The sequence below is a fragment of the Dromaius novaehollandiae genome, chromosome 1, assembly GCF_036370855.1.
Source record: "Dromaius novaehollandiae isolate bDroNov1 chromosome 1, bDroNov1.hap1, whole genome shotgun sequence".
NCBI lineage: Eukaryota > Metazoa > Chordata > Aves > Casuariiformes > Dromaiidae > Dromaius > Dromaius novaehollandiae.
The window spans coordinates 47,936,174-47,960,244 of record NC_088098.1 but is presented as its reverse complement, the minus strand read 5'-3'; the positions used below and the strand labels follow the sequence as shown (position 1 = coordinate 47,960,244).

Sequence of the window (24,071 nt, the reverse complement as noted above, 5' to 3'; positions counted from 1 at the left end):
GCAGAATCACTTCCAGTGAGGGTGCTGATAACTATGGCTCAACCTAGTGAGGATGTAATGTAGCTAATGCTCTAAGGAAAAACACCAGACTTCAGCTTCATATCTTCCCATGCGGTTAAAATGAAAGTGTCATTAGCAAGTTAAATAGATCAACCTTCTTGCTAAATATTTTTATTTTACTTTTTTTTAAGTTCACATTTCATTTAAAACCTAGTAGTACTGCAGGTTATTCTGGGAGGAACGTTTGTCCACACTTCTGGGTTTTTTTTAATGTAGGCACTTGACATTGTATCATAAATTTAACAGTAATCACTTCCCTTGTTAATTGGCTTAGACTTTGATTTGTTGGCTACTGCCAAAAATGATAACCCTGTTCTAATTCCCAGCCATAAACCTCTGCCACTCTGTGCTGGTATTAGCTGTTGCGAGGCTGCAGGGTGAGGTCAGCCAGGCTGCTGACCAGCTGGAAACTCAAGCTCAGAGTGTGGGCTGGGCTAATTTCCCTTCAAATTAGCTCATTAAACTCCATTTGCTCTGCACTTCCATCTTCACTGTATACAACTCAGGGTAGGGGAAGCAAATGAGAAATCAGGGAGATGGATTAGGAATTCCCCTTTCTTTGTCAGCCTGTAATTACCTCTAGATTAGAAATATTATCTTACTCCATCTACCAGGTGTGACTGAACGACGACCGTGCTGCTCTCAAAAAGCGGTGGCCCTACATTCCCCACCGTTCTTCTATCACATGTTCAGTCCAGCTCCCTATTGCTGGCACAAGCACATTGTTGTGGGTTGAAACCTATCTAAAAGCACCACCCAGATAAGCGAGACCTTAACTACATCTGTCCAGCTCTAACTCACTACATGATTCTGGGATGTGCTGGGCAAGCAAGGAAAGGACAGATAATTGTCATGGTGGAGATCTTCCCAAAAGGTCTGGACTGTCTGCCCTATACTAATGACTTGATAGGCACCCAGGAAAAAAACAAAGAAGCACAGCTGAACTATTAACAGCTTTACATTCTTGTAACACATTAGTGACTCAGGTAAGAGTCACTAGTTGGCTTTAGATATGGAGAAAATCAGAGATTAGCCAAGAGTGACAGGACTGTCAGGGCCCAGAGGTCACTACCAGGCCTTACTGGCCCTGACCAGCCTCCTCAGGGCCTCCCCCCACCTCTGCCCAGACCCAAGACCCCATTTCAGCCCAGCCTGGGGCAGTCAGTCCCTGCCCAGTGATGCCATAGCCATGCCAGCTTCCAGCCCCACCACAGCCCTGGCCGTGCGTGGCCATGGATCCTCTTGACCCAGACCCGACCTGCAGACTGATTTCCTGGCTTGACCGCGGGCCCATGTCAAGCAGCCAGAGTGAGTGTCCGGCTCCGCCAGGTCCATGGTGCTGGTTCCAGCTGGATGGGGCCGTGATTGCTCTGTTCTGTACAGAGCCTGTGTGGCAGAACAGATACCGCTATCCTCCTGTTACACCCATTCTGCTTAGTAAATAAAATCTAAAGTTTATGTCACTGAGTGGTGCAGGTTCAGCTCTTTTGGCTACATCCCCCCTAAATTCCCCTGTGACACACGCTTATGACCATAGAGCCTGTGGACCGGGGAACTGACCTGGCTGAAAACTCCCTATCCCCCCAAAAAGGTTAATATCAGTAAGTCAGTATAATTAAAACTAGAATCCAAAAACCTTTTTACATTTAACAAAATTTTAAACAAGTAAACCATATAGTTGTCATTATTAAAAAAAAAACCAAAGAGCACAGGGCCATATACGGTACAGAAACCTACATTTGTCTTCCGAGACTGATCGCATTTCAGGATAGCAACACCCTTCTTACAGGAGCTAGTTTTTTCTGTTGTACAGTAGCAAAGCCAAAAACATACATTTAAAAAATGAGACACACACTTGGTAACAATATATGGTCATGTATTAGGGTTTTTTTTAAAAACATACAAAATATTATTTACTTTTCCACAATTATTCTAATCCCCAATTGACAAACAACAGGAGGATTCAGGGCATCAGACCTGAACATCAGAATATAATGCTATATATAAAAAAATACATATACTAACACGTACTCCTTATCTGAGACTATGTAAAAGAATTATTGATTGCAACCTAAAATATTAAAAAATCAAGTAATGCCAACATCAATGTATATATTTTATGCAATTATTTATATACATTGCATATAAATATATAAATATATACGTAAAAGTATACATAAAAGTATATAAACCATATAAATATACATGTAAAATATATATACCTATAAATTAAGTGTATATATACTTTGTAAGAAAGGGAGAAACCACTGAAGTCAGTGGGAATTTTGCATTCATTTAATATGGGGTTAGGATTCTATCAATACTTTCTGTCTAAATATGAAATCACACTTTTTTTTCAACAGTCATATCTGTGTTACTTATCGTATAAAACAGCACCTATTTCATGAAAATTGTCAAAATTTATTTTTGTCTTTGCTGTTCAGTGAGAGAAATTCATCTCATTCGATATCTACTATTTAACCTGCCTATTAAAAGAGATGAGAAATTTAAGAATTTTTAACAATATGTAATGACTTTCAGACTTGGGATATTTGCAGTTTCATGAAGAGAATCAAGTGCTATAGTTCAGTGCTATAGTTTCGTAGTCTTTACCTTCTTTTGCTCAATTGGCCTGTAGCCTGCAGGTATTTTCCATGGAATTCTTTCGCCATAATTAAGCAAAGACAGTTCATGAAAGGCCTCCGTAAAAAATCCTATATCTGTAAGGACTTTAATCTATGAAAAAATAAGAGACGCTTTGATTTAAATTATTTTCAGTTATTCTTTTTGCTCAAAATAAAATGTATTAACAGATAAACGTCAAGTAGATTTGGCTATTGAAATAATATATTGATGGAGCATGTTGTTCAATGGAAAGAAATCTATTATGTTTTTTAACTAAATAAATAAGATGTCAAAGATGGATCTTTCACCTTTAAAAACTGGGCAAGTAAACAGATATTGATAAAGGGCTGATCTTCAATTTTCACTCCAACCTCTAACCAAATGAATTACGATTTTTTTCTTTGTCAGAACAAGTTCTTGAAGAACATGTGGTTTTTTCATCAGTTTTTTAAGATCAGCTCTTTATCAATATCTGTTTACTAGCCCAGTCTCCCTAATCCATATCAGCATTTCCTGAAAATATCTAAATCCTACAATAATACTTTGACTCTTGCTACAAGTTACATTCCTTTAAAAAATCACATGGGATTAAAAATGGTACCATCATGATACTGGTAACAAATAGGGAAGTGAATATTACGATACAAAAAGTATTTGTATTCTGTACTTAAGAAAATATTTAATAGACCAGTGGAACAAGAGAAAAACTGTCAGGTAAAAAGTTTGGATCTAAGAGGGAAAATCTTATGATCACTTTTTTAAAGAGAATGCTTGTTAAATGCAGAATAAAAATACATGATGCAGGTATTTAACAGTCTCTGCAAACATTAACAATAGAACTAAATAACCCATTACTAAAATTGAGATGACAAATAAAAATTACATTTATAAAGTAGTCCTACTCTATATTCCATTGAGCTAAGAAACACTGAGCAACTGTTGAACTTTAAAGCATTTCTTCTGCAGTTCGTAGTAAGGATATACATACGAAGAAATACAGCTTGACTGTGTTTAACAAAAAAATGAAAAGCTTACTTCAAATACAATGTGCTGTGTTAATCAGAAAGTTTCTTTGATTACCTTGAAGATTCTTCCTTCAATACATTTAGCTGGGTCCCGACAAATCTCAGAAACAAAGTATTCATACAATGTGAACAGTGGTAAGATCTGTAGGAAAATATTAGGTGATCTAGTCATAAATGCCATAATGGATACAATTACATGTATATTGCAATTATATGTCACAAATATATAGATAATATAGCAGTACTGCTTTCATTGCCACAGGGCAGGATACCATCACTTCTCTTATGTTGTAGAAAGCTGAATATTTTACAGTGTTCTTCAGCTGGCTAAAGCTACCCCCTAATTCTTTAGTGCTATCTTATATATGATTCAGAAAGTAGAATGTAAAGTTTCTCCCAAATTAGCCTCTCGGTTCGAGTTTGTCTACCATCCTCCTGGTACGTATGTCTACCGGAAAGATGTTGATACAAGGAATTTCTAAAAGTATCTGCATTTTGATGCCAAAAAATTTTCAATAATAATAAAGAATAATAGACTTGCATGAACTTTATAAAATAAACTCAATAAAAACAAGTTTAGCAATTGTCTAACAGAAATGATACCAGTTGTAAAATGAACTGGATGCTGATGAGGTTTACCAGCAAGTTTAGCTGCATTAATTTCAATGTGAGTGTTTTTGTAGGGGTAACTAACAAAAAACATTCAAGAACTGAGTTTTAGTAAAGTATACCATACACTTTATTTACTATTACATTTGATCACAGGACTTTAGAAAAAGCAGATTCTTTCCTAACAGATGAACAGATGAACAGATTTATTGAAACCGGAAGAATTTCTAAAATGTATTTACTGTTCAGCTTCTACATTTTGCTTCATTTTAAAATGTCCCTCAGCTTGAAAAAAGAAACATCGTTGTTACTTTTTGTCAAACGTACTTTTAGTTTTTCATAAAGTAGCTTAATACGTCAGAATTTGAATTACAAATGCTTGAGGGGAATGTGTTAATTGTATTGATCGTTTCCAACTGAAATTTGAAGTGCTTCCAGAAAAAAGCAGTCTTTGAAGTCTTATTTTTAATAAAACTTGACTCTTGATGTATTTGGATTTGACTTTAAGCATCAAATCAGCTTAGTGCCCACCATCCAAAACATTCCTACACACTGAACATCAGTGGAAATGGAGCTCTCATCCTACTGAAACTGTAATTGCATTGACCAAGATCTACGACCTGGATCCATATATTCTGCTGGCAGAAGTGCAAAAAGCATTAAAAAATATGCATGATACGTGAAGCTGGTAGTCAAATTAAGTGTCTCAACCTCCAGTTAACTGTCCACTCCTTGACCTCCCATAGTGAGGGCAATTAGACAAAGCTCAGAAACAAAGTGAACTCCAGCAGAGCAGGATGGAAAGAAGTCACATGAGTAGGTAAGACAGACAGCCTGCCTGAAGTTCCAGAAGAAACTGAACCAGCGAATGGCTTGCTGACAAAGAAAAAAGGAGTAAAGTCTTGCCTCTTCTTTACTAACTGCCCCTCCATCTCCATTCCCCAACCTTTTTCTCATTACCCTGCTGCCAGCCACATGATCCTGTCCCCTTTCTTGCCCTGACTGTGCCACTTGCAGGATCCTCCATAAGCAGATTCAACTCATTAAGGAAGCAAGAAAACTACCCAGTTTTTCTGCTGACGAGTTTTCTGTCAAGCAGGGAGTTGATTCAACTCATGGGGCTATCCAACAGCCACCAGACATGGTGTAAGAAAATCTGTTGGAGCATACAGGCCCAAACAAGATGATACATAGAATTGCTCCTTTTCAGTACTAGTGAGGTAGTATCTATGTATTCCAATGGACAGCACTGCACCTTTTGAGGAAGTTGGATTAAACTGGAAGTGGTGTGTCATTAAGTGGAAGAAATGGTTACATGGTCAACATAAGATGGAAGCTGTAAAAAGAGTACATACAGAGGAAGAAGAGAATATGAGAAGGAGAGGTGTGTGTGAGGGGGGCTTGTATTTACTGAATGTGAAAGTACAATTATTGAAAGCACTCTGGACATAGTACATTTAAAGTAATTCTGAGTACAGTGTATTTGAAACTGTATATAGTAGGCAATTTCCTCCAAAATGCCTCGGAAAGCCAAGTGAACCATGCATTGTCATCTTCCCAAATAAGTAAGTACCCTATACATTTTAAAAATTTTAGGTATCAAGCTCTACTTTTTCTCTCCCTCAGTGCTGCAAAACCTAAACATTTTACCAGAGCTTATATGGTTTCATAAGTATATTCAACATAAAAAGTAAGACTTGATGTCTTATAATTCATTTTCAGTTTTTAAAAATTATACTTACTATTAAACTTTGTTTTGCACAATGTAGTTCAAACATAAGGAAATTCAGACTTGCAATTACAGTGGAGATATCAGCTCTGTAGCGATCAGAGAACAAGTCAATGCCAGGAATAAGCATATTTATTTCATATTGTGCATAGTCACAGTCAGACATGGGATGTGGAAGAGAAGCTCTCAACAGGGCCTGAAAGTGATAATAATGAACTGTTTATAAAAAGAATTATATGCATTAGTGAAACACTAAAAAAAACCCAACCTCTGAGACTCATAAATGACTTCATAAATGAAATGCAGTCAATGTCCAAGTACCTAGTTATTTCCAGACAAAAACATGAAAAATCTTTAAAAAAAAAATTACTGCTTTATGTGTGAACTTGATGTAAACAGAAAACAGGCTATAAGTAGTCTAAGGCAAGTATTTCATGGCATGGTCAAAAGAGAAAAACTGATCCAGGTGAAGAAAAATAATCATGAAAGATTCCTTAGTAGGTACTCTGAAGGTAATACAAAATCTTGCAAAAGGACCTTCTCTCCAATTTCAAGACAAAGCACCCCAAATAAATCTCTGGAAGCACTGAGAAAAGCCTAGTAAATTAATAGGGAATTCTTGGGACAAGAAAGAACTTAACAGTCTGTTCAAAGACCTTCAGGGTCAAGGAAAACAAAGAGGAAAAATCTCTTGAGATAATTTTGGGGAAGTATTCAAACACCTCCTTTTACCAGTCTGAGGATGTCTCATAGAAAATGTCTTCCATCAGAAGAAAAAAAAAATTTTTTTTTTACAAGCTAAGAAAGCTAGTTTGATTTTACTCAGCCTTAGGTACTTGCTCAGTCACTACCTCAGATGTTGCTTCTGGGAAACACCCTGAAGCTTTACAGCCAGTAAAAGGCTAGCCATTTCCTTAATGCCCTAAGGTCACTGAGATTTCTGTTACTAACATCAGAAATAACATTTCATCTCTTCAGATAAAAAACACTATTGCAAGAAAGGCCTCCATTCTGCCTGCTGCTTTCTCTATACCTTCACAAAAATATTTAAGTAACCTCTGAGACTAATTTTTAATCAAGAGAGAAATGGCTGTCAGACAAGGCCAGAACCCTGACTACATATGTTCTGTTCAGTGAGGAAAGAATGAAAGGAAACACTGAGGACAGAGCCCTGTGCATCACCCTGCCTGCCTGTCAGCCTCTCTGCTCCCCAGACCAAGCCATTGAACAGTTAACAGCAAAAGGAAAGGTAGACCATACATGGATAGTATGTTCCCTACTAAAATTGATGTAACTTAAATGAGTTTAAAGGGAATAACTTACAATGGGAGGAACATTAACACTGTTTCTGATGTTAGATATTCCTTCCTAAATGTGTTTATCTTGTCATAATTAGGAACGATATGCTGGAGAATATCCATTTACATACTCAGATCTGAGATATTATCCAGCCTAAAGCCTATACCAGAGGAGGAATTTAAATTAGGTTATAAAAGGGCTTTCCAAATAGAGGAACAAATTATGGGCCTGAACTTGGCAAGGTGCCGTGACAGTAATTGATGATATTTTTCAAGACTCTCACCCAGCAAGCTGCTCCTATCCCAATTAATATCAGACCCACTTCAGTCTGTCGCAATTATTTCTCCCATTATACAAGAGTAACAAATGGTTACTGCTATTTCTGTCACAAGGAGGAATCGAAATTGTTCAACTTTGTAGTGCCAGCAATTACCGTGCTCGCAGCTAGTCAAAATTTGCGGTTACCTCTGTTTCTCCAACTTGTTCTCTCCTTGCTGAAATTAAGAAGAATGTAAATGCGCCAAGCTCAGCTCAGCTCACACCACTGCGAGCCTGGCTGCCACCGGCACTAGGAAGGGGGGTTGGTTTGCTTCAGAAGAAGCCAACCAACTTCCAGATGCTGCGCTGGGACAAGCTAGCACCGATCCCGGTGGAGTCTGACTGACAGAGTAACTGCAGTTCTTTTGGCAGTATCACTTTTGTTAGTGATGGCTTAAGGCTTCTTTTTAAAAGCAAACTGAGACCCTTTTTTTTTTTTCACAGTTTGTTCCTGAAAGTTTGCAAACTTAATTTTAATGACCTTATTTTCTTTGTAAAGGAAAGTCTGAATTGTTTTGACTGTCCTCTATTTTCAGAAGAAACTTCTTAAGGAGTTTTCTTCTTGCGGATTTTTCAGCACTAGAAAAGATTCAGAAATATCTTTTCTGTTCTCCTGGTTGAAAACGGATGACAATCTGTAAAGACTCTGTTCAGATTAATGACAGAGAGCACCCTGCTATTGTTGATGCTGTCCAGCTCTTCCTGAGAGAATACTTCAAGAGAAGAAATATATATTTGACTGCCAAATTTTTTGCCATCTTCACTTTTTAGTATTTCATTATTTCTTTGAAAGAAAACTAGCCTCCTATTGAAGTGCTATTTTCAGGCTATAATACAGGAATAATGTTAAAAAATAGAGAATAAATACAATCTAATGTGCATAAATTGTCAGCTCCCTCTGATCCGCAGTCTGTCTTTATAATCAAAATAAAAAGAAATATTTTAACAGAGGGCTACTGAGATTTAAATCTTAAAAGCATTCTGTCAACTTCATGAATTCTGAGATTGTATTCTTACCTTAAAGAGTACAGCAGAAAAATAGCAGCATTTAGTTCTTAATCTCACCTTTGATGTTATGATATACCTAAAGTACAACAAACAGTAAGAAATGTAAATGTGTCCATCAATTTAAATTATTTAAACTCTCATTCTATCTAGCTTAATAATGATAATAACTAGATGTTTTCCATATTTGAAATTAGTTGCCTGTTCTATGGAAAGCTGCTAAGCCTTTGGAAGGAAAGGATCATTTGACCGAAAGTACATCTAGACAAAGAGAGTTGTCTAGATTCCTTTTATAGTTAAGGGAGAGAAACAGGCAATTGAAGAGCAAAATTCATCTCATCCAAAACTGGAAAGATTAAACAGGTCACGCAAGTCATACCCTAAAAGTGCCTATTTCTTTCCGTAAAGGAAACCTAAGCTAACTAGAGATGTGGACTTTCACATAGCTGGGTGTCTAGCTAGATGAAATGAATCCCACTTAGTACCTCACCAGAGCTTCAAACCATCATGGTAATGGGCAACTCCTCTGAGCTACAATATTAGAAATGTCCTTTAATCTGCATTTTACTGTAAGAGACTTAGTTCCTCCAGAAAGAGCAACACAAGGGAAAGGAGTCTACAGGTCCAGATCAGATCTGAGTAGATAAGATCTGCCTGAGGGAGAAGCTGAGAGGATAGCTCCCTCCAGATCCCTACCAGGTATTAGAACGGACATATCAGAAGTAAAGGCACAGCACGCAGCACAGCAAACATGGGCTGCAAGCACCTGTAAAAGCAGGTTCTTCTCAGCTAAGATAGTTTGCTCAGATGAAACTCTGCCCTTTCAGGGGTACTACTTATGTCATTTAGAGCTGGCTTGGATATTCCTAAATTTTACATTTTGTACATTTTATGTACTGCAAACAGTAACAGCTCAGAATCACATCCATAGTGTTTCACCAGCTGGCAAGCAGTACTGGACTGTAATATTTATTGATGGTAGTCTTTCACAGAGTAATTCAAATTTCATTTAGCTGTAACTCATCAGAAAATGAGTACTTTACATAGGAAATGTGCCCTCAAGATACATTAATATTTAATAGGCACAATGATTTGGAAGATGTGATATTTCAATGGAAAATCAATATAACCATAAAATGCCTGTTCTTACAATTTTTGATAATTTTGTTTTACTTCAAGGATCTCTCAATGGCTGCAATTAGGATCAAAGATGAGCACTCAAGAAAAGAGAACAAACAATATTCTCCAAAAGAGCAGCTTTCCTCCTGAAAGGAAGAGTCTTTTCAATGAGTCTTTTTCTTTAATAATTCTTTAGTTTTTTTTAATTAAGTTCAAGAAGTCTAATGTCCTGGACAGGCAGTTCTTCTAAAATATAAAATAAATACATAAATATACGTATATTATGCGTGCGCGCGCACACACATATGTATAAATACTTACTGGGCTATCTTAGCTGCTAAAACTGCTGCATGTAAACATCCCCAAATTCCAGCCTGAGAAAGAAATTTCTGACTCATATCAGTAGATCTTCCAACTGCAAGGCAGTCTGTAGCATTTTTTGAAATACCTAATTCCTGCCAGTTGTTAAGAGCATCAGCAATGTTGAGTGTTTCATCAAGGGCTTGACACCAATATTTAAAAGCAGCTCTGTAACACATAAAAACATACCTATCATATTGCTGACATTTTCCAAAGTGGAAGATAAGACTGGCTTTATTTTACCTCTGTTGCCTGAGTTACAACTAATTCTGATTAGGTCAAAAACTGAAATATAGTTTCTACAACATAAAAAGATTCCATTTCTGGTCAATACAATCATGGCAACTTGTATTAAGACTGAATTGTCAAATGATAAATACTACTTCCTAAAACCGCATAGAGACGCTTAAAGTTACAATGAGCTAGCAGAGAAAAGTTAACCATTTCTAGCAAATGCTTCTCAAAATATAGCTAATACTGAGACAGATGATAGAAGTTATATGGATCTGAAGACAGCACATGAACTTACAAGAGAGTTTAAGTCTATATGAATACCAGATAAAAAAAATTAAACCATGCTCTTTTTTTTCAATCTAGTAACTATGTACCGTTTGTTTCCAGCATAGAAGTGAAGATTTCCAAGTTCATGTAGAGCCTGAACCTTGAGGTCTCTTTGGTTGTTTATTTCAAGGATTCCTATTTTTTAACCAATTAGAAAAAATACTGTCATATTATTAAAGCAATTGCTGAATCTTAATCAAATTCTGCATGAGAAGTTGATGTGCATTCACATGTAATGATTTTGAAAGATTTTTTGAAAGATTCGAAAGATGCATATTTTACCTTTGAATGTGCAAGTTCCTATCTCATTTCCCTAATTCTAAAAATAACAAGAGCAGAATGTATTCATGGATCTGTTTACTTAAACTGTTGCATTTTTGTTTTCTCAAACTTCTAAAATTTCTTCCTCATTAAGAGAAAAACTGGGAAGCATGCCATTGACCAGGACCCTGCTAAAGAACACTGCCTACATACAGCACAGTTATTGTCTCTGGCTCATTTCTGGATCCCTTACTTCAAATAAAACTGCTTAAAACATCTGTTGACTTACTCTTCTTGGTCTGCTAAGTCACAGAGCAAAAAAGGTAGCAGCACTGAACTATAAATATATGAGAAAAGCCATAGTAGAATGCAAGATGGAAACAAAGCAACTAGGTGTCATATTCAAATGCACAGAATCTGAAAGCTCTGTTTCCTGGGAGGGGGACCTATCATGGAATTAAAATGACTCTGTTAAACATGAGAGCAGATTTTTAATTTGGGATTAATTACTATAACTCCATTGAAGAAATGCTTTTTCATAAGAGGAGGCAACTGCAGAGGACATGAACAAACTGTGGCTTGTTTAGGACTTAATGCAGACTTTTTTTTTAATTAACAGAAAAAGGTTATGTATTTCTGGAGACCACCAATTAGAGAGTTAAAACTGTGTGACAGAGGAAAATAAGACTAGAGTGAACAGATGTGAACACAGGCAGAATTATGTTAGATCTTAGCTGGAAACAGAAATTTATAAATATTTTACCAATTGTTTTTTCATAGGAAGAAATAACGACTGAAAGCTGTGACTGTGGTATTGGTTTACTCTCAATCATACTGGAGAAATTAAATTTTTCTTGAGAAAGGTCACATGGTGTTGGCAGAAATGTCAGCTCAGCTCCCACACTAAATTCCAGCCTTCTGTTTGAAGAGATCTGACTGATTGTTCTTCCAACATTTTCTAGATCAGAAAAGCAATTTATATGCTCAATTTAGAACAACATTGTTTGGTTTCCTGCACCACAAATATTCCCCCACTGTATTATTCAAAAAAATAAAATGTAAATATATGATTTGTATGTGCTCTACTTTAATCTGGTTTTCTATGTTATGGTTCTGTCTGTGTCTCCTTTTAATTGGACTCATTGGTCAGAACTCATTGGTCAGCTCAGCCAAATAAAAATATGTGCCCAGTTAGAGAAAATAAACTTAGCAAGAGCTGCCAGTCAGTCCTGTGACTGAGGTTTGGCTGCAGAGAGAGATGACAAGTTATTAGGCACCAGAATACCCAACATGGAAAAAATTACTTACAAGTCATACATTTGTATGGAAAAAAAATCATCCAACCATGAGACACAGATCATAGGAAACCAGGCTTACAGACTGTGCTTACAGAGCTTCATATATTACTTTATATTAGGAAAATAGAAAGAAACACTAGATATAAACAATCTGATATTAGCAGTACTGGGTTACATTTTAGCTCAATTAGAATTCAAATATTTTCTATGCTTTCTTCTAATTCTCAATAACAACTAAAACTTGATTAAAAAAACTGTTCTTTTCACTGTTTCCTATTTTAACTGTGTATACACTTTATTGTTAAGTGAGAAACACCTCAATGAATAAACTCACCTTGCGTGTGTGCAAGAAATAATGAAAGTAGCTTTCTGCTGTGTCTCAGTGCTCTGCTGTGATATTTAGATTTTCCTAGAGTTTCTCTAAAACATTTCAGTGTGTCATTCACATCAAGAGGGACATGAACTAGGGCTTTTGCTTGACTGCAATCTAAAAGGAATTAAATATGCAGAAAAAAATTTCATTATACAAATATACTTCTTAAAACATCCTGTAAAACACATTTGAACAATTCCTGAGCCTCAAAACTAAAATATATTGATATGATTCTTTTACCACCTTTGTTTCCTGTAAGATTATATATTAAAGCAAAACTATTACACAATGAAGAACAGCACTTCTGAGCATTTATATCTTTTCCAGTGTTCCCTTCTAGTTGTCAGGTGAACCTAGAGCCTCTGAATTCCATCTGCCCTGGGCATGCACCAGCTCAACTCTCTGCTCTCGTTCTGGTGTCTGGAGTCTGGGAACAAATCTTTTACTACAACTGCTGATCCCAGTTACCACAGTTCCTGGAGTTTCTACGTACCAAAGCTGTGAGCTGGCTCTTTCTTCTGAACACATAATGTATCTACTCTCACATATAGTATCATCTGCTGTTTAATGACTTTCCTCAGTCGAATTCCACACAAAGCTTTGTGTGTAATGCTTTGACATCTTTGTGATATAAGGAACTATGTTTTACAAACTTTCATTAATGACTAAAATGCTTGAATCCCAACTGGAAAGAAAAACATCTGTGGGTAAAAGAAGTATTCTGCCACTTTCTACTTCTCTTGTTTTTTTTTTCTTGACTCTATAAATGACAGTGCAGCTTTGCAATAATTTCTGGATATTTTTGTGGGTATTCAACAATGCCCACAGAAAGCCACCAAGTGCATACATCATGCTGTAGGTCATGATGCAGTTGGTTGACAACTGCTTTTCTCTACTCTCAGATCCAGTTTGAATCTATTCAGAAAGGTCTTCAGAACATTTCTATCCATCCAAAATATCAAAGCCTCTTCAGAACAATAAATTGAAAAGAGAACTGAACTTATGAAAAGAAATAGATTATAGCAACTGTAGAAGACTTACGACAGGAAGGAAAGCAAAAAATAAAATACCCAGTATGAAGCAAAAGAAAGCTTTTTGAAGAAAAAGAACTCACTATATTGAAATGTGCTCTGGCCTGTATAATCATTTTTCATCTCAGGAGAGGAAAAACATCCAGGAAAGATCAGTTCACTAGGTGAACGGGCAACAGGCAGCTGATTCCCTATGTAGTTTCTGCAGCTCATCTAAAAAGGAAGATTGATTCATGATCATTGAACAATATTCAGAAAAATCAAAATATTTGGTGCTTAAATATCTAAAGACACAGTCATGCCAAACTAAGAGAGATCTAATTTTCAAAGACGCCAATGACCCATAATGAGCAGCCAACTCTATAATATAAATGTTTGGATGTGAAATAATATGTCTTCCTTTTCAGATCAAAGTTGGAAAATACAAGTTCAAGATTATTAATGAATTAAATTTGTATCTCATTTGTTATCTGCCAGAATCATGAGCCACTCATTGATGTGCAACAAATACTCCACCTTCCTGTGTCTCAGAAAATAAAGGATTTTGTTTTGTCAGAATAAATGAGTACAGTAGTAACAGTATGCTGAGTTACAACATAAAAATATATTATTTTCACAATCTAAATCCCCTGCTGATACAATTCAGAATTGATCCATCAATCTCAGTGAAGCTATAGCATTCACCTATGCTGAGTATCTGGACAAATGTATGCTTGCAAAGAACCTGTAGGTATAAGCATGCCTAAAGAGTACACTGCCTATAAAGCACAAGGTAGTGCTGTATAGTAACATCCAAAATAACTCCAAGCAAATAAAGGAATCAGTCAACCCTGTCAGAGTAGCAAACTTCCAGACAAATATATCCAGCCTCTCAAGAGGGCTATGTTAGCATCGTAGTTAGCCATGCTAATGTAGCTACATCGTTTCAGAGGCAACATATTCTATGCAGAGCTAGTTCTAATGCCTCTGGGTGGCACTGCAATGTGAAATGTAGCCACATCCTCCCAATTTCCAATCCTTTTGCTGTCTTTTTTGAACAATCCTTATTACTATTAACTAATATTAGTCTTTTTATTCCATATTTATATGGAAAATATATATATATACACATACATAATTTATTCCATAAATTAAGATGACTTTCCAAACTATGATTACTTCTCCATATTGCTCAGATCATTGTGGTATGTGGCAGTTTGTCACCCTACCTTATTTCAGGCAAAGGACTATGTTCTGAATGGCAGGGCAGAAAGAACTCAGCAGGAAACAGTCTCACAGTGACAAAAGATACAGCAAATCAGCTGTACACTCCTGCAAGCCCAGAGTATCTTCCGAGTTCCCACAGGCACTGTACAGCAGTTGGTTGTTTCTGTGAAAGGTGGAGGTTCCTGAATCCCAATCAAGTTCAGAACTATACCCACTTGAAATATAAAGTGCATTTTTCCTATCTCCTTAAAATCCTGGGTGTATATTACTTAATAAAATAAAAGTAAAAATATATAGTATACACTTGATTTTAGCAAAACTGCTTAGAAATAAAACTTTATCCTAAAAAATCCTAATTTTTAACAGCTGATTCTATGAAAATTTTGCCACTGGCAAAATCAGTTGGCTAAATGCACAGAACCATGGCTTTGAACAAAGGGAACTTGCTAAGCCTCTCAGCTTTTCTTTGGTGGTAATCAAGTCTTTCAAGCTTTTTATTAATATTGTCAGTATTCAGGTTAGCTTAATCTGCTTAATTTTGACCTTTTGGAGCAATGTTCCAACACAGAAATAAAGCAATCTTTGCATTTAAGTTTAATCAATCAGAAGGACTGCCCAATATCCAAATAAATGTTTTCAGGTTAAAACAGCAGCATCAAGAATTAACATAAAATTAGACTTAGGCTCATAATATGAAATCAGTACATAATGCAAGGATGGAAGAAATCGTCTCTGGGTCATAAAGTCCAGACTTCTGCTGTTGCTGGAATCGTGTCATATAAGCCTTTTCATACACTTCAACCAATTTTGTTCATTAATTCCTTATTATAAGTTACTGTTTGTGAACATTATGGAAAACCATATTAATCTAATCAGTGAAAGTAGTTTTCTGGATTTAGATCACAGTAAGAGCAAGTACTCAAAAAATAAATCTGTAGTTCACCTTATCTGCATTATCAGTCAGATATTTTATGAAATGAGATTTAGGGCTATGTAGGCCATTGAATTGCTGTATCCTTTCCAGCAGCTGCCTCTGAGCATACACCAACAGTGGACTCACTTGTTCTGTATATCTCTCACTGGAAAAAAGCAAAATATAGTAATAAATCAAAATAACAATATATTTAACTATAAAATGTTACTTTCTGTTTTTTGTTAGAGTTGATGTAACTTACTGCGTAAATATGTTAAATTGTACAGCTATGTGTACAAGTGCTTCCCACTTCTTCATTTGATATAACAGTTCTATTGTTTTAAGGATCAGATTACATATCCACTTCAAGTCAACCACATTCACGTCGTCCAAAGGAGACTGTGGATGGAGATTAGAACCACCATTCTCATCAGTAATACCTCCTAAACAACTAGGAATGCAGAAATCTTCCTCAGGATCCACAATCTACAATGAAGAAACATAGTGCTACCTGTTATAGTCAAACTTGTTTTCAGGAGAAATCAAATTATAAAGATTAGAAAATACTGTACTTCTCTAAAAATAAGTTACAAAAGACAGTTTGGGGATATCGAAATGAAATGCAAGAGTGAGAAAATTATCTCTGCTGAGGATGTGATCATGAGTATGCTATCTTAATAAAAATGCATTTTTACCTTAAGAGAATTACTTGATTGTAGTTCAGTTATCATATCAATGATCATGTCTGATGCCAAATAAAATGGCAACCAGATGGTGTCCCTAACAAAACCTCTGGTAATGGGAAATGCACCTGGATGGGAATGTGAATGTTTAGCAATTGATTGTGCTTCTTGAGCATAGTTCCAAAGTTCTCGGCAAGCATTTTGAAGCAATGTCCAGTGGCCACCACGATGAGCAAGAACCTATGTATAACATTCAAAATATAACTATACTTTGAAAAAACAGAAATGAAAAGCATCATTGTTTTAATATAAAGCTGAGGTAAAAGTAATCTTTCAAAATTATAATGTACTGATCCTCCTTAATAGCAGAATTACTCAGTATTTGAATTTATAGAAAACATCATAAAATCTGAATTGGAAAATTTTCTTAGAAGCCCCAATTTATTACTAAATTTAATTGTTGCTTCTGGTATGAGAATAATTAATAAAAATTAATTCACACCACCTATAAACACATTTTAACTTGGTTTTAGGAGGGTTTATGGGAAGAATTATCAGACTATATTTCCTTTCAATCACTGATCTTTCTGTACCACGGCATCTATCAAAGACCTGTAAAGACAGAAGCAAGTCTGGATGTGTTTTGGGAAAGATTTAACGAACATTGGAAGGAAAGACAAAATGAAAAATAAAAGATTTAAATAAATAACTAAACATTTGATTGAAATATACATTATGTTAGCTGATATGTCTAATATATTTGATACACTGTACTTGAACATTTTGCAGAGAATGAAAAATCATTGCTTTTTCTCATAGAATTTTCTTTAAATCTGAAGATTGTTTTAAAAAAATTTAGAAAGTAGTAAGTATTGTAATTCACTGTCTAGTAATAAATAAAGTATTTAATAATAAAATGTATTTTACCACTGCTCTTCTTAAATGCAGAAAGATTTTTGTAAAATGCTCTGAAAAATCAGTTTTTGACAGAAACCGGTCATGCTCTTTGGGGGAAAACAAGATGGATATTTCTGAATCATTTGTCGTTTGAGTTCGAGGAGTATCTGTCCCACTTGATTTAGAGCTGTGCTCAGAAGATTTAACTGTATCTGAAGAAAAAAGTTCACTGGTTGAAAATGAGTCACAGTTCTCAGAAACATAAAAAAGAAAGTATTATCGGTCAGCTAAGATTTTCCATTGGCAGCTAAATACTCAAATGTTAGGAAATGCCAGAGTTAAGGTTATCATATTTTATAAGGTTATGATATTTAAAATAAAAGATGCTTATACTTAAGCAGCAGGAGAAGCAGGGATTAAAAAAAAAACAGTTTAAGTAAAATAGTAATGTGCACCAAATAGTTTCCAGCCTCTAAGCCAAAACGCAACCCTTCTAGAAGTTACCAAGTTTTAGTAAGAAATCACCATTTGGTAAGCTCCCAAGAACCTTTCTGAGGGCAAGGTTTCTTAAGAAACTGGGAAGAAGGGGAGATTGTCTGGTATTTGTAGAATTGCTTCATTACTTTTTTTCAGTAAGAAATATTCCCAGTGGGGAGGCAAGAGGGTTCATGATGGAAGGATAAAGTAATATCTGAGCTAAAGATAGGTTTCACAGCAGAATCTAATTTCAAGCTAAACAGCATTTGAACTCCATGGCAAGCTACACACTTTGTAAAAACTCTTTCATTCAAAACGGCTACGACAGGTAGGAAGTAATAAACAGGATCTTCATTAGTTTTCAGTGAGTTTCAGTTGCTGGTGACTTGTAAACATCATGAACAACCAAAGGGTACAACTACAAGTACGCTGCTACAAAGAGAACCAGTGAGTTCACCAGCTAGTTTTGTCACACCTCCTCGAAAAGGCAAAGAGGCGGGCTGACCCCTACCTAAGGAAGTCCTGCATAGAATGTCTGGGGAGCAAACAGGGCAGAAGGAAACAAATTATTCTACTGAAAAATCGAAAGATAATAATAAACTTTGTTCTACAATTTAAGACAGATCAGGAAATTATTCACCAGTTAGGAAATCTAAAGGAAATTACAGAACAATTAAAAATCACAGAAATTGATAAAATAATACTTGAACTTAGAATATTCTGGAATACTGTCATATTAATATGACTAGCTGTAATTTCTAGTAATATTACATGAGGTAATAAAGAAAAAGCTAAGTTAAATCAGATGCCAGTTGTGTACCCATTAAAAGTTCTTACAGGTCTTTTTTTTGATCATTCCTGAATGTGACTTCTTAAGGAGAAGAGGACTTGATGCTCTTATGTTATCCTCCATGACTTCTCTCACCACTACAACGCCAGAATTATTTAATGAGAATATTTCAGGATCCAGAATATTGTAACTGCAGAATGGAAGAAAAAAGAAGAAAGCATGAAAAAACAGGTATAATATTAAAAAGAATTTTGATATATACACACAAAATTCAGTTTGCCAAAAGTGAGTTACTTTCAAAAGACAGTGTTCCCAGTTTTAAGAAAAGGAATACTAGATTGAGCAGCCAAAAAAAGTGCATGTCACCTGCCATATGATGGAAGACAAAATGTGTTATATAGTAAATTCCTTTCCATGTAGAAACTGAACTGGTCATATGACAAACTCACTGATCATATTCTGATTTAAATCTGTTATCATGAATGGTAAACAGTATTAATAACAATTGTTGATAATACAATAAGATATACCTGTTGTGATGCTGTGAACCACAAATTCCAATATCATATTGCTCTTCCAACTTCTTCTTAAACAAGTTGTAGTGTGCAATTGCCAGATATATATTCATCTGAGACCTCCAGGGCATCTCCTCAATACATACTTGATGAAACTTCCTTCGGTTTAAGTAACTACTCACAAGTGGTTTCAGGAGTAGCACTAAGGTGTGACGAGCTACCTTTTGTAACTCCTCTTTGTGTTGCCTAAACCAAAATATATGCAGTGGCAAAAAATGAAACTGTTTCTCAAAGCTCTAGAAAATAAAATAATGATAAAGATTCACAGAAGAATCTCATTATGTATCCGCAGACTGGTACTAACTCAGAAGCATATTGCAGATTTCTAGCAGTATGATATTTATTGCAGTGTGGAGGATATTTACTGCAACTGCCTTCAATAAAGGCAGTTGTGCTTTCCCTCTTTAGGTGCACTTAACACACACTAAATCCTATCTTACATTTTACTGACTTCCGTAAGATATTTTTCTTAGTAAATATGAAAGGTTTAGCTCTATGTTTGGAGTTACTTGTACCTGAATCATCCAAACAGATCATTATAGCAAGTACAGTGTGTTTTACACATTTCAGAAGACAGACGATCTACCATTATGCTGTAAATTTCAATCACTCCTTTTATTGTTTTATTTTGGTAGCAAATTATCATCAGTGTGACGAAAACATTTCATTTCAAATGAGGATGTTTGGCTTGAATTTTCAGCCATAGATTTTGTTATGTGTTTCTCTGCTAGATCAAGTTCTTCATTGCCTTGTATTTTCTCTCTATGAAGATACATATAATACTGCAATCAAATCACCTTTCGATTTTCTTTTTGATAAACTAGAAACTTTGCCATTTATATTTCTAAATTATTTTTCTGCCAGTTTCCAGACTTCAACATGTGGGTAGAACAGTATACGATAGATAGTATTAATTATATTATAAAGCAATACTGTTAGGTAACAACCATATGATAATATTACTAATATTGGATCAATAATAATGAGGTGAAGGAGTAGCTGGAGTAGCAAAAAGCTCAGGATAGATAAAATACCCCCTCTTCCATTAAAAGCCATGAAAATCATGTTAAGGAAGTTTTTCTTTTCTTCTAGAAGAGGAAAAATGGACAGGTTAGGTCAATATTTGAAAGATCATGTATAGAAGGCTTTTTTGAGGTTTTTCGTTTAAAGCACTCCCAGAATCAGTTATGTGATTGCATATAGTCAGATAATATTTCTCGTTTTCTATTTGCTAAATACTGGAAGTATAAATGATCAAAGCACTAGGTAATGAATATTACAAATATTTCTCTTAGCTTGGAAGGCCTTGTTGTTGCTGACTTTGCAGAATATGCTTAACTATCAGCCAAAAGAAATAGTGAATGAAGTTTCATTGGTTTGTATGAAGAAAGTTTTCTGAAAGCTACAGAGCAGATGAGGCAAAAAGACTAGCAAAAAGATTATAAAAATTGTTCTGAAAATAACCTGATCTGATACGAATTTTAAAAAATCTTTCTTAGATATCTAGCAGCCAAAGTTCCATAACAGTTTGAAGTGCACTAGACAGTAGGCAGCTTTACATAGCTTTTCCACCATGGCAAATTAACGTACTCAAGATAACACAACTGAAATACATGGTCTTGGATTACTTATACAAAGACCTCAAGATCTTCTACAGATATTCTCTGAATAGCCATGAGATAGATTTTGTTCTCTGGACTGGAAGCCTATTTTATACCAAAATAAAACAGAAAAGTAGATGAACTGTGTATCTCTTGATATACCTAAGCCCAAATAAAGTCACTTCTTTGATACAAGTTTAGAAAAAATACATATACACTCAATTGTAAACTAAGTTTCAGTCAAAATATTTGGTTCTGTGAGTGATCTTCATGATGTATGCTCATTTACCTTCGTGTTTCTGGAGATTTCATTATGCTTGGATGTTTCATGAAATACTGTCTAAGAGCCTGTCCTTTTCTAACAGGGCTAAAGGCTTCTTTTCTTGGTATCTTCAAAGCTGATGACTCTAGTTTCTTTGAAGGGGAGATCTCCAAACTCTTTAAAAAAATCTTCCATGAAAATCTTAAATACACTTCAAACACTTATTTAACCTACATTATAAATTACTTAAGGTATGCAGCAATTTGTTTTACACAGGAACAGAACAGAAAATAAATTTCAGAACTGTGTGTCAAAATATGATAGCAAAATAAACATGTAATATTTCTTTACATTTTTTCCGGAAGAGATATGTGAAATGCCCAACACTAAGAAGCCAGCCAGGCCCCAAAATATTTCTTTCATGTATCAGTGCTTTCCATTTCAAAAATTATGATTGTTCTTTTCCTATTATTTTAAATGCTAAAACTTTGCAATAGAAAATCAGAGACAGAAAACTCTTTCCCTAGTCTGTCTCAAAGCTAGCAGCATTCTAGCATTACTAGAGGGTTCTGAGGGAGAAAACTCTTCATCCAAAAGAACACAAATCCAATAAGATTATTCTTACCTTGGAATAAAAATGTAAATAAATACAAAATTTTAATAAAAATTTACAAAGAATTCTAAACAAAAAGCCCTTATTCTGCAATTAGGATATGTACATAGGGAATTAATCATGAACAGCAACTCATGAAAATGTGTAAGTATAACATATTGATGTATAAAGGTCTAAACTGATCTCTTTTTCCTAATGTGAATGCCCAGAGGCATTTCATACTAATCTATGGGTTTTTCTAAAGTGAGTTGATGAAAGGTAAGGCTTCATTAATTTTGAAATTCATTACTCTAACTCATCTAAAAACATGCCACAACTGTTGGCCTTTAAAATACATCCAACGCCAACTTTTCTCTCTGGTTTTGGCAGTGGAGATGTGAGCTGAGGGCTAAGAGCTTGTATCCCAAATTTCAGTGATTATCTATGTCTCCATCTGTAGTTTCTAGGAGATAACTTTTAAAAAATTACTATTGTGCCCAGTAAAGACATACATGACAAAGACATAGTACAACTCACTTTGCGAAACTCCAGAACTGCTGTAGTGTACCTCTTTGGGCTTTCATGCACAGTGAGAAAACTTGTTTCTGGTCTTAAAGTTCCTTCAGTACAGAGAAGGTGGTCGTTCCTCCTGACAAACGAACAATAATGTTAAACTCATCATCATCATAGTAGTAATAATAATAATAATGTTAAAATCCTTAAACTAATAGTTAAAGGGTTATATTTGGGAACAGATAGAGTACATGCAATTTTTAGTTCACTGGGGACTGTAAATTAAGCATCTTCTTTTTCATTCTTCTCCCTCGAAGGGAGAGCTCACTCTCAAGATTCCTTATTCAAATCTTAATGCATAGATAACAACAATCTTGCTTTCCAAACTTCTAGTAAAACTAAACAGTTTGCTACATTACCCAAGTTCTACTGTGGAAGACTGCTGAGAAATTTTTTTTGTTTCCAATCACTTTGGTCTTTTATAACAGCAATTCCAGTTCCCTATAACATATCATCTCCTTTTAACTGATTACTCGCCTTTCAAATTACAGAAATGCTGGTGCACTTTTTAATGAAATTATATTACATTTCTCTGGTCTTCTTTTAGGTAAATGTCTACAGTCAGCTTCCATTTGTGTTTTCAGTATGAATTCACTAGTCCTTCTTGGAAATGCTTTTTTATATTTCTCCTATATTTGACCACTGGCACCAACACAGCCATATACAACTCTTCCGTAACAATTTTAATACATCATATTTTAACAAAGATTCAAAACTTTTCTAGTAAAATGCTGGCTCTTTATGTATTTCCAGGGATGAATGCATAGTTACAAAACAACTACATATAGTTACATAATACATTAAGTATCAGCACTAAATATTACGCTATTAACATCCTAAAATGGAAACACCAGTATACACAGTTTTTGATTATTCATGATAAAATGTTCTTTGTAAACAAGTAGAATATCTTTTTTTAGACACTGCAGTAGTCCCTGATGAGCTTACTTTTGATTTAACCCAACGCACTCCTCTAAATTCCATCTTAGTAAAACATGGGAAGTCTGACTATCCCACTGCCTCATAATAATATGCCTAATGGCCAACTAGGTGGTGTCTGTGAAAAGGACAAGCCTGGGTGACAGAAATGTTGATGGCAGACAGGAGTTCTGGAACAGACAGAGTCAAGGAAGAAGTATCCACGTGTAATAACGTCACAACGAGATAGTTTCTGTAGCTATATAATCCTCTGTGTTCATAGGACTTCTGCAGACTAGGAGCCATGAAAATGGCTCTGGATGGGACTCCTACCAAGTACAATCTACAGTTTCTGCTGTAACTGAGACACTGATGAACCTAAGTAGCAGTTTTTCATTACTACTATAATAGACATCTACCTTTTTAAGTAAACTTGCACATTGCCTGCCCACTCCAGAGCTTTTTGAAACTTCTCCTCATTCAGGAGTCTGTGCAAAACTTGAACAAAGTACTCAAGAAAACGTGATTTCTTTCTGAATTTCATCACTGCAATAAAGTAATACATAGTTACTGCATTTTGTATTTACACTGTAACAGTTTTCTGAATTCAGCTATTATTTATGTTATGTTGCATGCTGATGAAGAAAAAGCATACAGATATCAAAATCAGATAGAGGTCATGAAATACAACAGCAATTGCCAAATATTTCTGCTTGTAACCAGGTTTCTAGAATCATAATTTCACTCTATACTCCTAGGATGGCAAACATTCTACGGCCTGAGAAACCAGTTTTAGAACTATTTTTGTATCATAAAATACATAATGGGAAAGCATGTTACAACAAAATTCAACTTCAGTAGAATATCCCTACATGTACACATGCCTGAAAAACCTGAAAAAACAAAAAAGT

General features: G+C 35.2%; 1 protein-coding gene across 1 annotated transcript in view; it reads right to left on the bottom strand.

Moving 5' to 3' along the window:
* The window catches only part of CFAP54 (cilia and flagella associated protein 54), a 118,907-nt gene that overhangs the window by 39,037 nt on the left and 55,799 nt on the right, over positions 1 to 24,071 (bottom strand). Inside the window, exons 31-48 of the mRNA XM_026123229.2 lie at positions 23,580 to 23,706; positions 22,207 to 22,318; positions 21,105 to 21,253; positions 19,170 to 19,400; positions 18,687 to 18,829; positions 17,403 to 17,584; positions 16,488 to 16,715; positions 16,055 to 16,278; positions 15,823 to 15,958; positions 13,757 to 13,886; positions 12,604 to 12,756; positions 11,735 to 11,929; positions 10,758 to 10,845; positions 10,111 to 10,317; positions 8,683 to 8,749; positions 6,062 to 6,244; positions 3,766 to 3,852; positions 2,674 to 2,796 (exon numbers count right to left, since the gene is read on the bottom strand). Of these exons, the coding sequence (XP_025979014.2) occupies positions 2,674 to 2,796; positions 3,766 to 3,852; positions 6,062 to 6,244; positions 8,683 to 8,749; positions 10,111 to 10,317; positions 10,758 to 10,845; positions 11,735 to 11,929; positions 12,604 to 12,756; positions 13,757 to 13,886; positions 15,823 to 15,958; positions 16,055 to 16,278; positions 16,488 to 16,715; positions 17,403 to 17,584; positions 18,687 to 18,829; positions 19,170 to 19,400; positions 21,105 to 21,253; positions 22,207 to 22,318; positions 23,580 to 23,706 (2,765 nt within the window). The remainder of the gene's footprint in view (positions 1 to 2,673; positions 2,797 to 3,765; positions 3,853 to 6,061; positions 6,245 to 8,682; positions 8,750 to 10,110; positions 10,318 to 10,757; positions 10,846 to 11,734; positions 11,930 to 12,603; positions 12,757 to 13,756; positions 13,887 to 15,822; positions 15,959 to 16,054; positions 16,279 to 16,487; positions 16,716 to 17,402; positions 17,585 to 18,686; positions 18,830 to 19,169; positions 19,401 to 21,104; positions 21,254 to 22,206; positions 22,319 to 23,579; positions 23,707 to 24,071) is intronic.